Genomic DNA, 24388 nt, shown 5'->3' on the forward strand with positions numbered 1-24388 from the left:
GTCGTCTTACAACTTTAACGATTTATTTTCATTATTTACGATTTATTAGAAAACACTCAGACACATTTTAACAAAAATCTTCTCCTCTGAAACTACTACCAAAGTTAGCCACAATCATCATTGGGGTATCTAGTTTAAAAAAAAGTTTTGTCTATTATTTTGAAAACCGTTATAAACAAAGAAAATCTGAAGGAGCAAAAATGTTAAAAATGTTGAGCTCTACCAATTGTCCATATACGTCAAAACTATCAGACGACTTCTTATAGGAGTTATTGCCCTTAAATGAAAAATTTTACCATTTTTTTTCATTTTTGCCTATAACCTTGAAAACTATAATAGATAGAGAAAAGATTCACCAGTATCGTTCGAATAAAAATGATAAAAAGGCGCAAGTACGAATCGTCAATCGACTCCTAATTAGAGTTATGACCCTTTGATGACGATTTTTACCATTTTTTTTGCGTTTTTGCCTTATATCTTGAAATTATAATAGATAGATAGAAACTTAAATAAGCAAATACGATCAGCAGGACAAGATCTACAATTAAGACTATATAAAAGAAATTGTCCGACGACTCCTTTTTGGAGTGATTGCCCTTTAATGACGATTTTTACCATTTTTTTTAGTTTTGCCTTGTATGATAAAAATTATAATAGATAAATAGACACTTTAAATCACAAAAATGATCAGCAAAGCAAGATCTACTAACAAGTCAAATTTTGTGAATATAGTTAGAAGACTGTCATTCTTTATAGGAGTGATTGCCCTTAAATGAGGATTTTTTTTACCCTCTTTAGTGTTTTGAGCAAAAGTTTTTTTTCTAGCCAAATTTTTACCCGCACCAGAAATTAATGTACTAACATTTGCTCTTGATTCCGCCATATCATATAAACCAGATAATTTAGAATATTAAATTGAAATAATTTTGGTTTATGTTTTTACAATATTTTAATGGGTTAGTTCACAAGGTAACAGTCCACAGGGAGACATGTCGCCTTTCCCAGACACACTTTTCTGACCTCGAGTCAGATTCGTTGTTCTTCTGTATAAATAACGCGTGCTCGCGGTGGGGAAGCAACACATGCCCAATGTTTTAAAGTCTTTGGTTTGACCCAGGCGGGATTGGACCCACAACCTCTCGGACTCGAGGCGAGCACGCTGCCAATAGACTCGTCAAGGTGGTCAATGCAAACAATCATTCATTTCAGCATGTATTTTCTTATACTGAAATGAATATAATAAAAAGGCCTTTTTGTGCTGTACAAACAACGATTGCATGGAAAGATATCTAAGGAAGTTTATGTTTCTAGAAGCATTGGGGTTTTTGGTCGTTGTTGTGAAACAGTCAATGAAAAAAATAAGCCAGAACTAGTGTTCAATGACATATATTTCCTAGGATTGTCCTTTTTAAAATGAAATCCCAAAATATCCAAAAATACGTTACGGATACTTTGGAATTAACCCGGACTTGTCTCTAATTAATGAACAGTGTGCTGCTATTGACGTTAATAAACAGGTTATATCATATTCTTAAATAGACCTTGAATATGCAAATTTTTAAAATCATATTTCTCGTCAATTATTTTTACCCTGACTAGAAATGATTGTACTAATATTTTCTCTTGATTCTGCCAAATTCACCAGATAATTTAGAATGTTAAATTGAAATAATTTTGATTAATGATTTTACTTTGTCATATATAGACTTTAAAAAAACATTAATATCATATTTCAATGGTGTCAGACAACAGTCAACAGGAAGATATATCGCCTTTCCCAGGCACAGTATTCTGACACCGAGTCAAAGAGCCTTTAATACCGCCTGCTCGGTGGGGTAGCAAAACATGGCCAATGTTTTTGAATCTTTGGTTTGAGTCAGGCGGGGATCGGACCCACGACCCCTTGAAATCGGTGCGAGCACGCTGCCAAAAGATCACAAAGGTGGTCAATGCAAATGATTATCTTCGCTGTTATTGACAATCACGTTGTTTTCCGTTGCTCATGTATCGTTCATTTCAGCATGCGTTTTCTTATACTGAACGAATATGAATGGCCTTTTTGTATTATGTAAACAACAATTGTTACTATAATAAATACATACATGCATGGAAAGATATCTGAGGAAGTTTATTTGTCTAGAAGTAGTGGGTTTTTTGGTTGTTGTTATGAAACATTAAATGAAGAAAACAAAACAAAGCAGAACTATTGTTCAGTGACACACATTTCCTTTGATTGTCCTTTTTTTAAAATGAAATCCCAAAATATCCAATAATACGTCTAGGATTCTTTTGTATTAAACCGGACTTAACTAATTACATTATAGTGGTAATACATTGGCCAATGAGAAGTTTGTTGCTATTGCTGTTAATAAACAGGATATGATATATTCTTAAACAAACCCGGAATTAAAATATCCCGATAGTTATTAATATCAATCTCATTAATGTCATACGATTAATAGACTTTTAAATCGAGGGTCAATAGAAGACTATATTTAACATAATCTTGCATTTGAACGCGTTGTGATGAATGGTTCATGTAAAGTGCAATTTTTGGTGTAGTCGATTTCCTCAGGTTTTCATCTGTATTCTTTTAAATTGTATCGATAGTGTTGTTGAGTCTATAGCATCAAGATAGCATACATATAGAAAATAATGTGTTAAGTAAGATATTGAAATAACAGATTTAAAAACCATGGTTTTAAAAATCAAAGTCATATGTCGTTTAAAAAAAAACACACACATAAAGCCTCACATGGAAATAAAGATTTCTTCATAACATTAAATAGAATTTGACACATATATTTGAAACATTTATGTATAATATTTGAAAAAAAAACTTCAAAGGTGTAATCTACCACGATAAAAACATAATAACACGGAGGAGCAGATTAACTGTAAGCAGATCAATAATTGTTATCAAAAAGATGACAAACAGAACAAAATGACAATAAAAATATTTATAAATATATTTATAAAGAACTTAAGCCATTTATTCCAAAAGAACTAAAAGTTTAAAAAAATCTTATTTTTAGTAGAAATCATATACAGTCTCTGCAGTCAATATAATTGTTTGCATAAATCGATAGTGGCCTTATTCCTAAGCTGTAACTGTTTATCTGAAATCCAAAATGGTCGCAACCTCGGAACATTTTATAACATAGGGCAATGGGAAAATACTCATAAGAGCTTCTTCTTTGAAACGAGTAATAGTTTTGCCTTGATGATACTAGAGGAATATTTGTGCATGATTTTGACGCTTATTTCACAATTAAAATGAAATCAATGTTGCGTGTGTATATATAAATTAAATGTTCCTTCCACAAATTTATACTTCAGGTCTTAATTGGAGATTGAATATCTATAATTGTTATTTGAATGCTATGGAAAATACATCTTATCATAATTCATGTGTACCAAATGGTCTCCTCGGAGTTTAACTTTTGGTAAAATGTATACAAACAAACATGTCATCCATCATAAAATAACGTAGAGCAGGAACTGCTTATCAGAAGGGAGCACATGTATTCAACCCTGGGTTTTAGTGGGGTTTGTGGTGCTCAGTCTTTAGTTTTCTTTCTAGTGTTTTGTAGACCTTTTGTCGTTTTAATCATGAGGTTGTCAATTTCTCTTTGACTTATGAGTTTTGAATGTCCACTTGGTATCGTCAGCCTTTTTTCAAAGTAAACGGTTATTCCGACTTGAATAAAAAAGAAGGTCAACACATAGGAAAGATTTAAATAATAGGGATATCATGCGAAATTGACCCGGATCTTAATGCAGTAAATGATGGGTGTTGTATATTGCATGTCATAAAAACAATAATGGAAGCGTTTGTGAATGCAAAACGGATTTTTAGATAAACGTACGTGTAACAACATGATATATTTCCCTTCTGTGAACAAGTGTACATGTATGTAATAAAATGCAGTCACGTTACCCTTTTCCTGTTGCTTCTTTTAACAAATTATCGTATTGTTAAATGAATGTTTATGAGATTTTTTTTGGGGATCCGGATTGCAATTACATGTAGGTTTCTTGACGTATTGCATTGTGCAGTACTTTCCCGGGATGTATTTTATACATATGCATTTAGAACTTAATTGTAGAAATTTATACAGTTTACCCAATTTCTTTCATTAAAATTATACAATCCGTCTTTTTATTGAGATGTTTTTAAAATGTATTAATCAAACTGCTTATAGAGTATAACTAATAAAAAGCTGCTTTATGAGTGATTGATTGATTGATTGTTGTTTGCTTAGCGTGTAGAGAAAAAATAAACAATCAATCCAAAAAGGTTGGAACCGGGATGAAGGGCGGGAATTTTAACTGACACTGGAAAATGAGGGAATGTTTGTTAGGGTCGAACACTTTTGCATTTCAACAGCCCACATATGGACCCTGAAATCTGTATGTAACGATTCTTTAACGTACAAAGAGAATGTACCCACCAGACACTAAGCATTGGATTTAAAATCATTATTCTGACTGAATGTGGCAGCGTCTTTATACATCCTGCAATAACAAAAATGAACCTCTTTTTGTCGGATGGTAGAAGTCAAGGAATTACTATATTTCTAAACCCAAATCAACCCTTTTGGGAAAAAAATATTTTAATTGGAGGGGGCGTTGTGGTATTTCATCCATAATACAAAAGTAATACGATTATGTAAGAATTGTAAGAATGTTAATCAGCTTACTATTTCCAACATCAAAGGAAGGAAAATGAAAACGTACAGGTCACATCTCGGGTTTTAACATTGAACAAATATCCGTCCCGAAAGGAACGCTATAATATCCCCTTCCCTTCACCATCCAAAAATAAATAAGATTTAAAAAAACTCAGTCTCCTTGACCATATGTTAATCCGGTTCAACATCTCTATTCTTTGTGCATGTTTTTTTTTCTATAAAACTTTGTACAATTTCATTCATTTCAATGTTAATATTCCTATTTGAATATTATGTTCATTTGAAGTTGAAGAAAGACCTTCAGAAGTACACATCTTGTGTTTATAACTCATTTTTCAAATTTTCAGATGTATATAAAGCTTTATATAGAATGATCCTTTTTATACAAGTAAATTCTAAAAATAATCTGACCTTATTAAGTACAATTTATTTGTTTGTGATTCATTAATTCATTTGAAAGTTTACATTTTGTTAAACCCTAATATGTAAACGGGCATACGGGTATCTTTTATTATTTTTTTCACTAAAAATTTTGATTTTACTTTTAATTTTATTGCACGTAAATTAAAACTGCAGGCGAGTGGGGGAATAAATTTATGGAAAATCTAAACTTGCGTTGGAATGAAATTCACATTCAGGGTGACCCCATTGAATCATATTTTGTAAACTTTACGACTTTTTTCTTCTCAAGTTGTCTTTCTGAGGGGTTGTTATCACACCTTCGTTTTTTTGTAGGGTGACGCTTGCGTGCATTACCTACGATATCCCTTGAAATAATAATATCAAATATATCCCATAAACTTATGATTTTAATACTATAAGTTTTAATACTAAATATCCATGTATAAGTGATACAATTGTAAATAAATAACATGAACATATTAAAGACACCTACTCTTAAACTTGATCATTGATTACATTGCACATATGTAACATATTTAAATTGTTTTCTTTTACATTGTCAGGTAACACCCCTTTGATTCGATACATTTCCTTTAACGTTTGTTTGCACTGTATATGCACTTATCACATTCAAATTGCATAATGTCTAAAGTATCAACTGTAATATTATAACCGAATGTTTTACACAAAATCGCTTTTTCCACGAATCAATTTGTTAGGGGAGACTCTCATGGCTTTACAAAATTGTACTTTTGGCGTCGCCGCAGCTTCTATACCGATTAACCTAGCGTCTGTCCGTAGATGACATGTAAAGGTCACCTCAGTCTCAAAATATGTATTTTTGAAATGCCCTTTTCCTATTTTTTAATAACAGATCACGACATTTTTTACACAGCTTGTAATGCTTGATGATATAAACCCATTAATCTATAATCTGATACCCTACGCGTGCCTTGACGTTCGGAGTACTTCATCCACCAGTAAACAATACGTTCGGAACACTTCATCCACCATATTAGTAAACAATAGAAAATCAGATCGATTTCATTGCGATAACATCACTTTAAACAGAAACCGTTTTAAAAATATAATTTATTGTCTCTGTCGTTGATATTTCATTCCTTCGTTTTCTTTGTTTTAAATTAAAGATGCAAGTTAGCGTGCAAACAATAAGTATTTACGAATATATACTTAGCTAAATGTGGTTTCCAACAAAATATTTTAACTGATACATTCTTAATAATTTTAAATTGTGACATTTCATCGTACCAAACAGCATTCATGTGCACATAAGACCTACAACACAAATAATTATGTCATATACCGGTACATTCAAAATCAAATATTTTGATTATCAACAAAGTATTTTTATCACCTGTAAATTCAATAAAATAAATTTCAAGTATGCTTACTTGGAAAATGCTAGTTTAAGAAAATGGTGCTCATGATCTGTACACACATAGCTGTAGTAGGTTAAGATATACGTGTCTCGGATTGTGGATGTTTACTCAAGCTCGTTACTGTTTATCCCTACAGTTACTTTTATGTTACCCTGCCTACCTTTTCGGTAAATTTCATATCACTGTCTTGTTATTTCGAAGAGGAAGTTGAACCGAACATTTCAATGACATCATAATATTTTAAGACTCATTTGCTACTCTCAGTTCATAGAAATGCTTCATTTTTTTTACTCGCAACTGAAATATCATGATATCCACTTGCAAAAAACCTAAAAATCTATAAATATAATTAATGGATCAAAACCTTGTTCGGTCGTGGAGGCAATCGAGCGTACTATGCATAATAGGAAAAAACATACACCTTGCAGATTAAAATATGCAAATGATAAATTATTTAAGGAATGAATGTAATATTTTTTCTGTCTATGAAGAAATAAGATAAAAAATGTGGTGCACACTCACTTATTTAAAAGTGTGCACCACATTTTTGAGGTTATTTCGAATCGACAGAAAAAAATATTACAGTCATTCCTTATAATTTAATTCTAAATTCCATTTTTAAGGAGTAAATAATGAAAAAAAGTTGATGACGTCACGGTCACATGACAAAATTATGTCTATGAGCTGATAGATTGATTGATTGTTGGTTGCTTAACGTCCAGTGGCAAATATTTCATGCATGTTCAGGACAAGAACAAATTAACAATAAATACAATAGGTAGGTTCTGTAATAGAGGCCGTCCGGGATGAAGGTCGGGGAAATTTAGACTGCAACTTGAAAATGAGGATAAATTGGATAGGGACAGAAATTTTGCCTAGCAAGAGGCCACCTACGGACCCATCAAAGAGTTGTTGCAAGGGTTCTTAACGTGCAGAGAGCGTGGCACACTCTCTACACGAGTCATCGGATTTAACGTCCCCATTCTGACCGGACGTGGCTGCGTACTTGATACATCCCGCACAGCCAAACGGACGCCCCACTTTGGCAAGGGTTTTACTGCCGGTTGGAAGAAGACCTGTAGTGACCATACTTCTATTCCCAAGTCACCCTTGACGTGTTACATCCAAAATTAAATTACTTAGTATCAAATTATAACTAAACCAGATACCTGTTCGCTTAGTAACAAAGGCATCAAATCAGACAATGAATTTTATAAATATATTTTCTTGAAAAATGTTCACATAAACAGTTATCTTTAGCGTCTGCTAATATTTGTTCGTTTGGGCGGGGGGGATCCGACGATTCCAAGGGCCAATAAAAAGTAATAAGCTGTAGAAAAACAAACAACATCGTGTCCCCGTATATATTGTTGTTTGTTTGAACCGTTGTTGAGAGGTATTTGCAGGTAACCATATATATGCATATGTATATACACTGTATATACGGGTTTGGCGCCCGCAAACATGTTTACCCGCACGCTACATTCTGAATGTGCCTATACAAAGCCAAGAGCCTGTAATTTAGAGAATGTAGGTTGTTACCATATTTGTTTTTCGTTTATTTTGTAGATAAATCCGGCCATTAGTTTTCTTGTTGATTTTTTTTTACATTTGCCATTTCGGTGTTTTTTATAGCTTGCTATGCGTATGGGTTTTGCTCATTGTTGAAGCTAAAGGCCGTATGGTGACCTACATTTGCTAACTTGTACGTCATTTGGTTTCTGGAGGAGAAAATTCTCATTGGCAATCATACCACATCTTATTTATATATATCTGGTCAGATAAACAAACATAAGAACTGAATCATCACATGAATTGTTCAAATGCGTCGGCTTTCCTGTTAATTTAATTTGTTATTTAACATCGTGCCAATAATTCCATATCCAAAACATTGGCGGTGTTCACGTTGTTTTTAATGCATAACACATATTCAAAAGAGAAATTTGAAGTTCAAATACAAACACCACACTATATGAAATATTCAATAAAATGGACAATCTTGTTTTCCAAAGGTTGCTTCAATTCATAATGCAAACAAAAATATTTCACTAAATTAATCTAGCGAAAAGTAAGATATAACTGTACATGTGTTCCCAATTCAAACACGTTTTAAATAAAAAGCATTTCAGAGTGTTTGATTTCAAATAAGTACAACATAGTTAAATATGTTGGAATCTTTTTTTCTGTTTTGGGTTTATAATTCAATAATATATTACCCCACAGGTAACTATATCATATTCTAAAAACCACTGAGTTTTCAATTATAAATTAATAAATATGCTCGATACAGATTTGATATTTAAAATTTACTGTTATTACATCTGAAGTGACAACTAAATAATAGTTACCAGGCACGCGAACGAATAGATATGGTTCAAAATACAAGATTTGTACGACTCTGAACTAAAATAAAAGATAAATTGCTCAACAATATAAAAGATACTGTTTCACTGTTTATGTTATCCGGAAGTACCACGACAGGCGCGTGTATAGGATATTTTGATATTTACTCACTGAAATTTGAGTCTGAAAGATTAAATACCTTTGCTCGTGTATCGTGGTACTGTACTTTGACTGAGCAGGTCAGGAACACCACATCTCTTATTTTTTTTTTGTATTTCAAAAGTTAACATTAATACTTTCGATTCATATGTATATTTTTGTGGTAAAACATCATTCCTTCCATTTCTAACTAACAAACCAGTCAAATCATTTCCATAGCCAGAATTAAAGTACACAATGCATATAAAAAAGATATATTAAATAAATGGAGACAAAGCCTTCTCGAATAAATAAAATTGGTACAAAGAGAAAGAAATATGACTATCGTATATGTATTATGTCTAGTAATATTGAAAATCGGATATAACGCTTCCTTAATTGGCGCAAAATGCTGTTAAGCAGCTGTATTAAACCTGTTTATTATAATTTGTCTTTCAACCATAAAGCTTACATTATATTGTTTATTTATGTTAGAACGCTTGACTAACAATATGCATGTCAATACAATTTCTTAGAATAGAAAGATGTGCGCCATGTTGGGGGCAGTCTATAAAAATCATAAAACATTTAAATCAACATCATCTATGAAAAATAATTTGAATAACTGAAAACATTTCCAAGTTTCAGTAGTTTAAAATGTTGACCTTCAGATGATAATGAAGGATCTATTTCCAACATGAACTCTGCAAACACAATCAATGTTGTTAATACAATGGCGTCCACCTGTTGGTTTTTATCTCACATTTCTTCCTAGAATTCTTAAATTAAGTTATATTCAATTTTTAGATTTCCAACTTCGGTAAATTTAAATGTTGATTACCCAAAATAGACAATACGGACCTTAAATGCTCACTCTTAGATATATCAATATGAGCGTAGAAACGTTAGACTTTCCCGTCTTAAATGTACCCGATTTGGATATTTTAGAGTCAGGATCCGAAAATGTTTACGGTAAGAATTAAACGATTAATATTAGCAAACCATCATGTTCATATCAATGTTGATATGGTGTGATCACGTTTCTCCAACATTTGATAATTAGACTAAAACAACATTAGGGATAAGGGGTCCTCTTAAGGACTGGCATCTTGATATTTACCTGTAATTCACCTGTTCTTAACTAAAATATTGTTAGAAGGGATATTTTTTTAAAGATATATATTAAAACATTAATGAATTATGTTTGTTTACAGGTAAATATTAAAGGTTTAAAAAATAATTTTGTATGTTTACCTTTTAAAGTCCTAAGAATATCTAAGGAACTTTAAAAATATCTTAGTTCTTGGCGGAGTTTGTGTTGCTCAGTCTTTAGTCGGGTTTTTTTTGTCATGGCATTGTCTGTTTGTTTTCGACTTCTGCAGCGAATCTTTTACCGTTTAATGTGATAAGGTATAACGTTGATGAACAATACTTGTCTCGATATTGCATGTCCAGTTTCAACACTGTCCCCTAATTGACATGAATGATTATTAACATACACTTTGATAAATACCCACAATAATTTTGTTATTTTGTCTTAGCCTTAGTCAAACATTTAAAAACAATATTGGACATAAATTGATATTTTTTTAAACTTTTTATTTATTTGCCTCTTCTTTTTTGCCATTCAGGTTGAATTGCTCATTGGTATTTTTACTTTTCTTTCGATTTTAAACTTTTAAATCTGGAAGTTTCAGATGAAAATTAAACTTGAAAAGCACTCAGTGGGATTTTTCGTGCAGACAAAAACTAGCGAGATATTACATAAATATTTGGCCAAAATCAAAGTACTAAATTCATTTTATCTACCTTTCATCCTTCCTCAACATTAACCCACCATTATGAATGAACATAGAATTAGATTTATTGTCGTAAACGCATACACTAAATTAGTTTCAAAATTAGAATGAGACAAACTGAAATTTTTACTTGAATAGAAATATAAAAGAAATTCTATTTTTTTATTATTATTTTTTAAGCAATCCATTTTTGGTGACTATTTTCGCCGTTTTACTTTTCGTTATTGAATGTTTTAATAGTTTCTCGACAATATACTTTCAAAAATTCATAAGTGAGAAAATGCTACGCTTACAAGCCTTTTAAATCAAATGCTTTCTTTTTATTAATTTATCACAAATTTAGTGGATAAGTTACATAGACATGAGTTTTATTCCGTCATTTAATGTGTATCTTAAGCAGGGATATTATTACTTTCACCCAGTCTGGATTTGATCAGATATAAAGAGAAGCCGCTGGTGTTCAACTGGTCAACAAGTCTAATTCTGTCCTGTCCAACATATTTATTTGTTTCTCGAAAGAACGGTACTAAGATTGAATTTTATATTTAGCGTTTAATTTTTTTTACTGAAATTTTATGACAATAGTACAATAGAAATAAGCATTTGAGGACAATATGCAATTTCAAGAATCTGTTCCAAATACCAATTTCGTAATCTCTTTCTTTAGACGATTATCCGGGGACTAACTAAAACGCAATAAACTCAATAAAACCACTATAACAGACAAGCAACCTGAAAATCATAGCAAATAATCATAAAAAGAAAGTTGTAAATGATATAAAGTAGGTACATTTGTTTTCATTTTACTAATTTTATTTATTTTCTTTTATGAAAATACGTAAGGTTTTAAAGTCTGTCAAAATACCATTTTACATCCGTATATATTCTACATCCGCATATATACATAAATATATAAATATTTATAAATATATTTAAAAATTGAATGCTTCTTTTTGTAATCTATTGGAATTTAAAAGCGTTGACCGAAACTCATTTTGTGTGAAGCGCTTCATACTGAAAATGTGCGCACGGTCAACGCTTTTACAACCGTATATGAACTTCCAAGAAGAAGCATGATATATACCCTTAAAAATGATCTGAATTTGGACCTCATTTAATATGAAAAAAATCAGCGATCGATCGTGACTCTTCAAAATATGTGTTTTCTTAGAAAAGTTACCCATAACCACCTGTCATTTTCGGAGCTTCTTTTTCAAAAATATTTTTTTTTGTGATTCACGAGTGTTCAATTTAAATTGAAAAAAAGTAAAAAAAAGAAAGCGAGAAGTTACATTGTTAAAGGCATAACCCGGGCATTAAAAACTCGTATATTCAAAATTTAGCTGTGACTTTCAATCATAGAAACCTTATTAACCACGGAAACCAATAGTTTTGCTGATTTATCATATTTCAAAGGAAATCAAGAACCATAGACTGTTTTTATGCTGAAAACAAAAGCAAAGACGGAATTTATTATACGGAAACCAACATTTTCAGTCGAATATCTCCTATTAAACGGAAAAACCTTTCAGATGCTGAAAATCAAAACTTTGTCTGGTATTTTATAGACAATCATATTGCCTTAAATAACAAGACCATGATGCAAATCAAACTACAATGATCACCGTAAAATTCTTGTTCTTATACATTAGAGAATCAGCTCTTAACTTACATATGCAGCTACATTTGTACCAGTGAAAATAATAGGTTCACAAAAGTTCTGTCATCATGAAAATAATATTTGTAAAAAAAAAAAAGAAATAACTAATGAATACCTAATTGACAAATGTTGGTACATATGACCAGTGATAATCGCGCGCGGTAATTGCGGCGTCCTAATTGTGATCTATGAAGATTTCAACCATTACCTTGACTTGCTTTGCTTAAATTTACAGTTGTTGGTTCTAATACATGCCACATTTATGAAGTATGACATTCTTATGGGCTAGAATATGTACCTGTATCTCAATTATATGCAACTTAATAGCTAATCATTTCTAGTAGAAGGGTGTGGTCAATGGTTCCGAGGAGTGCATATAACTTTTGAAGCTAGTTTCAGCATTGTAACAAGATAGCTGTGAACAGAAAAATTATTGAATTATTTTCATTTGCGTTTGTTAGATTGTATTTTTTTTTTAATGAGATGTAACATACTACAATTTCTAGGAACGAGATTGTGTCTTCCTTGGCCAACTCTTTATGGCCAATACTACGCCAAAAATAAAGGGTATTAATCGAGGCAAAATCAATAGTTATCATTCTGACAAAGCCGTCAGTGGTTGTCAGGAATGTTTTTATTTCGGAAATTTGGTGTTTTGACTCAACTCTGACAGTCTGTTTAATCTTTTCATATCGTGCAATTTAGAGTTCGTCATATTGTATAAAAACTTGTCTACTTTTAGATGCCAAATATTGAACTCTAGATTTATTTATATTTTTATTTTATTTATATGTGAAGTCGTTTGGTTGTTGTTTCATTGACTCAAATTCAAATAGATACAAGGAAATGTCTGGAAATTATGCTTACTCATTTGAGAGGAGTCAAAACTTAAGAAACTAGTTACAAATGTTTACAGGGATGATTAGTGTTAACAATTACATGTTTTAAAATAAGTAGTGTTTCTCTCTTAACTTCTCTGTTTATTTCTATAAACACTACCAGTCTTTATCGTTACAATTTAATGAATTTAATAGCATTTTGTTCAAATACCAACTGGCTTGTAATTAAAAATTAATAATATTGAAGTACATGTATCGTGAAAATGTAACAGGATTTTCTATAAAAAGAAATATTGAAAACCATTTCCTAATCGGTACGATACAATTCCCTTATTTTCTTTTTCTGTGAAACATTTTTTGTTGATTTTTAATGTGGCCTTATATTTTGTTCAATATTTACTATTGCGTAACAACGTATTTCCTTTACATCCGTGACTTGAATAGGAAATGACAATGACATTTTTAGCATATATACGTGTCAAGGTTACTACTATAAGTTGTAAGTGACGTTGATGTTTTAATTGAGCGGACAATTGATGATGCAGCAAGTTTTGGTTATAAGTGCTCGGATTTTGATTGGTTTACACATTATCAAATAAAGAGCATTGAATCTGTTGCTAAAGTGCAGTTCTATGTTTTTTTATTTATATACCTTGTTGTCACAGTAAGAAATATATCGAACGGAACATGTAATCCTGTAAGGTTGAAATTTGAGTTATGCTACATGATACAATTTAGATTATGTCATAACAAGTAATAAAAGTCTACTTAAATAATGAACCTCTTCTTTATAGCAATACATGCAGATCTTAGTTAAGCTTACACTTATATATTATATTATACATCGAAGTTCAGTTAATAAAAATAAATGAAAAATTGTTCAAAAATAGCAAAGGATAAAAATAGTCAACAAAATACTTCACTGGTAGAAAAGATAAACAAAAAACCACCCCATTAAAGTTCAAACTGGTCATATTTCGCTGGTGACACACTTATATAACAAATGTTGAAATCAGATGATACTTCATGAATTAGGAAAGAACAAAAATATTGATTGTGACATCAACACGCAGATACCCGACCCATTAACGGAATTTGCTGTTGTGTTGTCACTAACTTCAGTGCAAATCTCCATGAAACATAAGCTCTGAAGTATTGCACCAACATTGTGATAGATATGCTTGAAAACAGGTACAGTTGGAGTGTTGCTACATGAAAATGAAAAATTCTATATGAAAAAAATTAAACACATCCTATTTTTTCGTGAGGTTTTGTTCTCAACTGTCCATCTTGATTTCTATCCGGCGTAGAATAACAATATTTAGTGCTAACCTTGCTGTTTTGTTGCATCACGTATTTCTTATTCGGGTGAATAAATGGCATCATTGTAGTGTTCTTCCTAAAGAAACGGTTGTATTCTGAAATCGTTTACTTAAACACCTGCATAAAGAGGACAATACAAGGTATAGTTTACATGGATAATCTCTCCCCTGTACCTAAGGTCTACATGCAAGATATCAATCATATATATCTTCTGATCAGCTGTCGTTGTTGTAGCGCCGTCTTTTTCGAACGGAATTATTTTCCTTTGATGATTTAATCTACTATCTTTAATTAAACGAAATAAAAGAAAACTCAAGTTAATAATTTTATAGACAGTTGTCAACTTGAGGTGGTGTTTTGTCTGTCATTATACTTTTATTTTTTATTTTAGCTTTTCATTATTGTACGCGTATAGAGAGGTTAAAAATAGTACATGTATGATTAAAGCGTATCGTCTTCGTCAAAGTCTTACTTTTCAAAGCTTTCTAATGTAAAATTTATTTGTACACGGTAGAAGTAGAAACACGTGGCTCGGAAATGTTTTTGGTAAATATCGTGAATTTTGGACTTGAAGCGGGAGATCTGAAATTACACCGAGCCTATTCTCCATTGTAGCATTTAGAACAATCAGAGACAAGGCTTTATACATCAATGACTCTTTACCTCCAATGTTTATGCAGTCAATGTATATATTGGTTGCGCAAATTGCACGTTTTGGAATAAATACTTTAAATCTTTAACAGATTTTATTGTTCTTATGCTAAAACTATACTATTCCTCGAGCAAAACTTGCAGAGTTTCGTCGATCGTTGGCTACTTTGTTACGTTCCTTTTGCATGTCTTTTCCAAACCCGTACTTATCTGTTTGTCAAAAATATGTTTACATCATCACTGAGATTACTACATAGCAACTGACAATGTACAACTATAACCAACTGTAGAATTTAGGGAAAAAATACAAATTAGTTGGTACAGTCTGTATAGCGAGCCTGGTGAGATTTAATTAATACACCCGTTGCTACAATACATATGGAGATACTGTGTGAAGTTTATATTTTATGTTCATTGCGTTGGCAAGTAAAACTGTTAATCATTATAGAAACTTTCCCCAAACATTCCCCTCCTTACTTGGTCAGGTGAAATGCCAGCTTACATGTATATTTTTTTCAATTACTTTGTAACTATACAGTGGATTTCCGTGTCGTTAAAATAAAATATCTGCAGACTTTGTATCGAGGATACATGTATTTATATGATTCTTGATTTTAAAGTCATATTAAAAAAACATTACAGAAAAAGAAATATTTGTTACAATGAATTCATTAATCGTAAAATTGTCCCAAACTATATATATGCAATAGTAAAAAATTAGTATATTTCGGTATAAATTTTCGTGAAAAAAACCCAAAGTATTCTAAAGTTTTATAAAGCTAAAGCTTATTTTGGATTGTTATCCTTTAAACTATGGTGTAGTATTAATTTGTGCTGACTCGATAGTTAGAATCTACAATACTTGCGTGTGCCTAAAGACTCACAAGGAGTTATCATCAGACAAATAATGTTTTATTCAGTCATGACTAATGTTATATGTTAAATATAATTTAAAGCACTTTTGGAAAAATAAAATTGAAAATCTTATTAAATTCGTATTACTCTTATATTGTTTTTTTCTATACTTTCTTTCAGAGCTGTCAAAAGAAACGAATTATTAAGGGTGCTTGAAACCATGTAACATTGCTGTTTTAACGACTAATTTATATATGTACATGTATATAATACAACTAAACACAAAATACACACACAAAAAGCAATTCAGTATATTACGGACGTGACGTGAACTTTACCTCAAACAATGAAGTACAGTGTACTATGTCTTTGATGATGTGCTTTATAATTTGCTATGAAAAGGGTCACCCGGTCAGTTGGTACTGAATTGCTTTTAATGACATTAAAGTGCATTAAGCTGCAAATTGTATTGGCCTTTAAAACTTTAAACATGACAAAGTAATAGTACTTCAAGAGTCATACTTATTCTTTCAAAATGTAGACTCTTACTCTGCACAAGTATTAGATATGAAAGAAAGTAGTTTCGAGTTATGTTTAATGGATTGATTAATTGTTGGGTGCTTAACGTACAGCGGTAAATATTTCATGCATTTTTGGGATGATGTTTGATGAAATGTCAGTTCACTGATTTTAATATACCCTTATCGCTTAAATAAGCAGACATGCCTAAAGTATGACAGAGCAGATAAAAGGCAGACTTTACCAAATTTTTTTTTATAGAGAATCTACATGTTCCACCCACGACACTGACCTTAAAAACGACAATTTATCAATATACCAGTACTGACCGCGCAAGTTCCTTTGAATACGGTCCACCTTAAGTTACCTTTTACGGGTTATTAAACCAAGAGCTGACCATTAATATGGTGACAGGAAATGTAACAACATTGTGGGAGTAATGTTATAGTGTGGTGATACAACAATACTTGATTATTATTGTCATTAATTGCTTGTCATAGAATGATTACATTGTGTAAATTAGTTAAAATGGATAGTAACTGACTAAGGATGATTTTTTGTTCCCCTACTTTATTAGGTTTTGTATAACACATTTGTTCTTTAATTGACTTCATTTACATTATGTATACTTTGGTTCACAAGAACAGTGAAATGTTTTAAGGGCTCATTTTAAAAGTTTCAAAAAAAAAATGCTATAATCAGATTTAGCCAAAGCTGACCACCAAAGATGCATCTTTAAATCTTAAATGACGATGTAAGCACAAAAAGCATGCATACACAGTACAGTAACTAAATTTCATTCAATTAAACAACAAAGTATAATAATAGGTGAACATATCTCGTTCCTTAGCGGCATCAATCGCATTGTCATTTAATCCCTATTCAAAATCGATGATTTGCAATATTCGAGAAGAACAGGATAGTAAACACACCCTTTATCCAGCTATCGATACGACAGATGGAATATGTTATGTATTCCCAATTGCGAATAAACACAATCGTTTGGGCTCTCATGTACAGCAGTTTCCTGTTGCCATTGTCATACAACGGATTTTGAAATCATGTACAGCATATCTGGATCCGTGTTACTTATTTTACTATTTTATAAAACGATAATGCAGGCGCTTCTTGTGTGTTATCTTATGAAAAGCGGAATTCACACTAAATTCATGACGTTTGTCGCACATTTTATTTTGTTCATTTGTCGTATATCATCTATTGAGAGGTTATTAAAGAATAAAAATTGCCAGCTATCCTCTATATGCTCTCGATACATTTCACAGAAACTATTTGACCATATAAAATTAAAAATATCTGACCAATAATGTCATATAAGTGATGTTTATATAGAGGTATACGTGTCCGGATTTGATCCAGACTGGGTTCTACCTGTAGTATCTTCAATTTCGAGGTCAGCGAGGTATATAAGATGCATATTATATAAAAAAACTGAATTAATTAGGGACAGTATACCATCTGTGTAGCGGATAGTGAAACTAAGCATTAGACTTACCTCTTTTCTTTTCTTTTTTCTGCAATAGCACACCTGCATTCGTAATAATACGGGAACCAATTTGCACAGTAGCCAAAATCAATGACGACTGTAATGCCAATTTCTATGCACCCCTTTTTTAGCTCACCTGACCTGAAAGGTCAAGTGAGCTTTTCTCATCACTTGGCGTCCGTCGTCCGTCGTCCTGCGTCCGTCGTCCGTCGTCCGTCGTCCGTAAACTTTAAAAAAAAATCTTCTACTCTGAAACTACTGGGCCAAATTTGACCAAACTTGGCCACAATCATCATTGGGGTATCTAGTTTAAAAAATGTGTCCGGTGACCTGGCCAACCAACCAAGATGGCTGCCATGGCTAAAAATAGAACATAGGGGTAAAATGTAGATTTTGGCTCATATCTCTGAAACCAAAGCATTTAGAGCAAATCTGACATGGGGTAAAATTGTTTATCAGGTCAAGATCTATCTGCCCTGAAATTTTCAGATGAATCGGACAATCCGTTGTTGGGTTGCTGCCCCTGAATTGGTAATTTTAAGGAAATTTTGCAGTTTTTGGTTATTATCTTGAACATTATTATAGATAGAGATAAACTGTAAACAGCAATAATGTTCAGCAAAGTAAGATCTACAAATAAGTCAACTTGACCAAAATGGTCATTTGACCCCTTAAGGAGTTATTGCCCTTTATAGTCAATTTTTAACCATTTTTCGTAAATTTTTGTAATCTTTTACAAAAATCTTCTCCTCTGAAACTACTAAGACAAATTTAACCAAACTTGTCCACAATCATCATTAGGGTATCTAGTTTAAAAAATGTGTCCGATGATCCCGCCCGCGAACCAAGATGGCCGACATGGCTAAAAAATAGTACATAGGGTAAAATGCAGTTTTTGGCTCATATCTCTGAAACCAAAGCATTTAGAGCAAATCTGATGAGGATAAAATTGTTCATTAGGTCAAGATCTATCTGCCCTGAAATTTTCAGACCAATCAGGCAACCCGTTGTTGGGTTGCTGCCCCTGAATTGGTAATTTTAAGAACATTTTGCAGCTTTTGGTTATTATCTTGAATATTGTTATAGATAGAGATAAACTGTTAACAGCAATAATGTACAGCAAAGTTAGATCTACAAATAAGGCAACATGACCAAAATTGTCAATTGACCCCTTAAGGAGTTATTGCCCTTTATAGTCAATTTTTTACAATTTTCATAAATTTTGTAAATTTTTGTAAATTTTTACAAAGTATTTTCCACTGTAACTACCGGGCCAAGTTCATTATAGATAGAGATAATAGTAAGGAGCAAGAATGTTCAGTAAAGTAAGATCTACAAACACATCATCATCACCAAAACACAATTTTGTCATGAATCCATCTGTGTCCTTTGTTTAATATGCACATAGACCAAGGTGAGCGACACAGGCTCTTTAGAGCCTCTAGTTTATTTGTGTGGTTTCTAACACCTTTTCTAACAGAAAAAATATCTTTGGTCATTATTTACACTAATGAAGCATTCCTACTTTAATTTGTCGTGTGGAATAACAGGGCTAAGTATTAAGACTTTAAAGTTTTTTAAATATTGCATTATAGTGTGTATTTTATTTGATTAGATTTAATAAATCTAAAGAAAATTTGAAGTTTACAAGGCACTATAGGAGAGCCCCTTTAAGATACTTTCCGTTTTGTTTGATACTTGGCAGTTAATATCTGCTTAATAAATACATATATTATATACAATAAAAAATCGTCTATAATCCCAGAAGGTAAAAAGGAAGTTCAGAGGGTACATGACAAGTTTTGTAAAACTCTGCTAAAGGCTGGTATGTTTAAGAAGAGTGCAGAAATATAAACAAATCTCAATCCCATATTTTTAGTTCTCTGTGGTAAATGAAAATAACACTATAAATTTCGTGCGTCCGGAACTCTTCTTGATTTACCTTCACCAACCCGAACATTTGAAAGCCAGGGATGTAAAAGACTTAAACACGTCAAGAGCTATATGACCAAGAGGGATCTAAAAAAAATTGCCAAATTCGTATATGGTCAACTTGGCGTCAATCCTGATAACTGAAGATATAAATAGCTTTTTTTGACGATTTTACACTAAAAGTTTATTAATATCGTGAAAAACGTGATATTTTTTTTTGGCGATCAAATGAGGGTGGGTGGGGGGGGGGGGGGGGGATGCCCTCTGTACCACCTGGATCCGCCACTGATAACTTTTACTGAAATGATAGAATACCATTCCATCCTTCAAATGCAGACTGAGAAGGATAGTACAATATATATATATATATTCATGTACACTCATACATTTTTATACATTGATCTGGCTTATGGTTATTTATAAAATTAATCCTATGGAATGTTTACTGCTTATTTTTATGGATCCCATTCTATCTTCCTTATTTATTGTCCAATATTGCATTATTATTGAACGAGTTAAAAAGTTAAATGCTTTAATCTTTTAAATGTAGTAGGAGTTAATAACTTAGATAGTATCAATTGTAAAGGTTATAAATTCAAATATCAATATATACAATGATATAGGTTTCGTGATTGAGAAGGTAATCGTATGCAAAAAGATCAAAACAATTTACCACTAACACCATTGATTTTTAACTACTTTAAGTCGGTTGTGCATGTAAAACCTGAGATGTACTACACAATTATTTTCACACTTGCTATTATACTGTTTAATGCAGTTAAGATAGTGCACGATTTAATATATCTAGTATGTCTCCGAGAGAAAGTATTGGACCTTGTACAGCCAATGGAATTGTTCGTACTATTAAAAGATAGCGTGTAGTCGTAGTAATTTATAGTTAATATATACTGTCAAACGTATCATATGATGTTTGGATGTGTAAAGAAAACAAAAAAGACATCTTAATTTGACAGCTAGTACAACATATGATGACTATATATAGATTTACCTATTCATAATTTACTCTGCCGTATCTAATTGGTTAACACTTCAACTAATACGCTCCGCTTCACATATTTATACAAGTCAATGAATTAAAGCCTTCCGATACGTCAGGTCATTATCAGCCAATGAAAATGCTGATCTTCATATAAGTGCGTTTTATTGGATTGAAACAAAACACATGCACGTGCCATAAACTTAAAGTATATTTTTTCATTTTATAGGAAAACCGCCAACATATCAAAGGACGAATCACGTGGAGAAATATAACCAAAACATGCCAACGGCCGGTACCGGTGGACAAGTAAGTACCTTGTGCAGAAAACCAGCTCAATATAATGTATCTCTCAAAGCAGCATAATGTTCATTTAGAGGAACAGTGAGTGCGAAAAGGTATCGCGTTGTATCTGCATAAGCATAATGCATTCGTGCAAGTTTATTGCATTGGACATGTTTGCTTAATTTATTTCTTGCTTTTTGTAGTTTCGAAAGCTTTTTAACATGCAACTTTACTTAAAACTGTTTATTGCTTCTTTTGCATAATACTTTGCTTTATTGACATGTATGCTTCAACTTTGTTGTTTTATTTTACAGTTTTGCAGCATGCTTGACGACATTGAACACTTATCGGAACATCCACCTTACTTCAGCGAGTTTCCCACACACGAGAGAATGAATTTTGAATTTGCTGATATTTTATGTGATTCTTATACAGACGCTGCACGCTCACAAAAGCGACCATTGCCATCAGATCTCGGATACTATCAAGATGCAAATTATTGTGCAAACACGAACAAAGGTTCAATGAGTAGAACCTGTAGTATGTCCAGCGACGAAAATCAACTTGAGACAATCGGAGATATTCATTATAACAACTGCTGCACAAATGAATCGGACCTTAATCAACATTCAATGAAGCAATTTAATGCATGCAACACTACGAACAGAATGTGCAACAACAATGACTTAATGTGCAATAGTTCAGACCGTGTGTGCAATAATGTAGAAAGATTGTGCAGCACTAATGATAGAATATGTAACAATCCAGAACAACAATTGTGCAGCAATAACGAAAGGACATGCACCAATGCTAACAGAATATACAATATATCCCCACCTGGTAAGCTGATTTTGCAAACTTTTATTTTTAGCTTATAGAATGTATGTTCGAGATTTGCATGAATTTAGTTTACTGAATTATAAATTGTACCACCATAAATCAAATATCGCCACACATATTTTGTACTATCAAACGTAACTCCTAAAGCTATGCATATTTTGTACCATTAGCACATTAGTACATTGTATTTTAAGACATTGCGTAGCAATGGTACAGAAATAATAGAAGCACCGATGGTTTCATGCTTGTTGTTTTATTCATGTAATTGTTACTAACTAACAATCAACTCTCAAGAATCATAGGAGTAAGCTACATGTTAGCCCAATCAGAGGAAAACAAAACATTTCAAATACGAATTTATGTGAAAGTTTTTTAAGACCTGGTATCAGGTCGAAGTCTTTTCGGACGTTTATGTTAGTGTAATTATGATTCTACTTCAATCGTCTATGAGGTTCTGGATGGGGTTAGCAGAATAGATACTAATGGAAAAAAACATGTAGAACTTAATAAGGATTTATCATATGTTGTATTAACGAGGGTATGGATTGGGTTGCCATCATTTCTGAGTTTATGTTTTTGGGTCTTTTTTCTCTATTCTTCATTTCTTTGCCAACTATTCTCTATTCTTTATATTTTAGCACAAAATTATTCTGTCTTCATGATTTTTATGCCCATTAATCTATATTCCTTATATTTTAGCACCGAATTTTTAAAACCCCATTCAGACCCTAAGTACTAAATGTTTAAGTAAATTCAAAAGTAACTTGCCGTCCATATTTGTGTGCTACAGGGATTATTGGATACTCTGGTCAGTCATCTCTGGTGTTTCTTTGTGATAAAGCTGTGTTTAAAATAGTATTTATATGTATCGTGCAAACTAGACAGTGACGTCACAAAATGGTTTTTCCAATTATATAAATAAATTTACAAGGGGACTGTATTCAACTTTGAAGCAGATGTTTGCTCTAATTTCATAATTTCTAAATAGCGTCACAACAACGTGATTACGCTTTATATTGGATTATGTAACGCAACTTCATAACTAGATCAGTGTACCTTGTATAAAACTATAAGTAATGATACTGATACATAAACTTATTGTAACCTTTAATTTTGCATTAAATATCTATTAGGTAAAATGATATTTAAGTTAGATCTTTAATGTAGTGGAAGAACAAATATTATTAAATATATGATTACAAGTATATAAATTATTTTTTAACCTTAATCTTTATGTCAACACCTGGCAACATTTGCTACTAAGAACACATCTTTGTTCATCCGAAGCAAGTGTTGACACGCTTTTTCTAAGTCGGTTAAATGAAGCTTAAGTTGTAGACATCATGAACAGATATGTAATACCCCACTTGACAACTGATTTTGGTATTTAATCCCAATTTCGATGATACAATAAGAATATTTATCAAATATATCTCGTCATCTTGTCTGTTACTACTATTTGAGACGCCTATCACCTTGAAAACAATGCTTAATATATATCTCTAACGGTGATTATTATTTGCAGTGTATCAATAGGTATATAGAGCTATCATGATAAATTTGTAGGTGCGGAGCTTCAGAGACATTTAGAAATAGGGTATTTAGAAAAGAGTTCAAAAACTTATAGGATTGAGACATATATATATTTATTCATATCTTAGACCTTGAAATAATTTATTCTAACAATTGCACAAAATAAAATATTTAAATATTAAAAAATAACAAAGACCGGAAATGTCCATGTAACGTCTGTATAGTTGATACAAATGTATCTGAAAGGTCTGAATTTTAATCAGATTGGTCCAAAGATAAAAGTTATTGAAAGAAAAGAAACAAAAGCCTTATTAGACACAGTGGTAATTGAACATTTTCACAATAATGCAGGTAAAATCACATTCCATCAATAGTTTTATGGATATTTCAGTACTACTATTACCTTTTACTCCTTTTTTATTGTAAATTTACAAAGGATGCATATATTCAGACAAAATCGATCTTAGATGGTTTAGGTAGTTTTTATGACCCATTTATATAGTTCCTCGTATAGTGATCTATATATCTATGAATTTCCCAACAATTGACTCTCAGTGTTCATAATTAGAGTAAATTCCTTAGTGAAGCAACACGGTTCTCTTTACTCTGATAGTGTTTAGGATGATTGATAATCCGGAAGCGATTTGATTTCCTGTTGACAATTTACCTTTTAG

General features: G+C 31.9%; 1 protein-coding gene across 4 annotated transcripts in view; it reads left to right on the forward strand.

The window, feature by feature from the left end:
* Positions 1 to 24388, forward strand: part of LOC127705944 (ETS-related transcription factor Elf-3-like) — a 50432-nt gene that overhangs the window by 20332 nt on the left and 5712 nt on the right. For 2 of the 4 annotated variants that reach the window (XM_052210321.1, XM_052210320.1), the window contains exons 2-3: positions 21286 to 21365; positions 21656 to 22181. In XM_052210321.1, coding sequence (XP_052066281.1) covers positions 21286 to 21365; positions 21656 to 22181 — 606 coding nt within the window. Of the gene's footprint in view, positions 1 to 9806; positions 9950 to 21285; positions 21366 to 21409; positions 21455 to 21655; positions 22182 to 24388 lie in introns of those variants that run through there. The other 2 variants (XM_052210319.1, XM_052210322.1) reach the window with 2 other exon arrangements.

Source organism: Mytilus californianus, unplaced genomic scaffold (genome assembly GCF_021869535.1).
Source record: "Mytilus californianus isolate M0D057914Y unplaced genomic scaffold, xbMytCali1.0.p SCAF_6, whole genome shotgun sequence".
Lineage (NCBI taxonomy): Eukaryota > Metazoa > Mollusca > Bivalvia > Mytilida > Mytilidae > Mytilus > Mytilus californianus.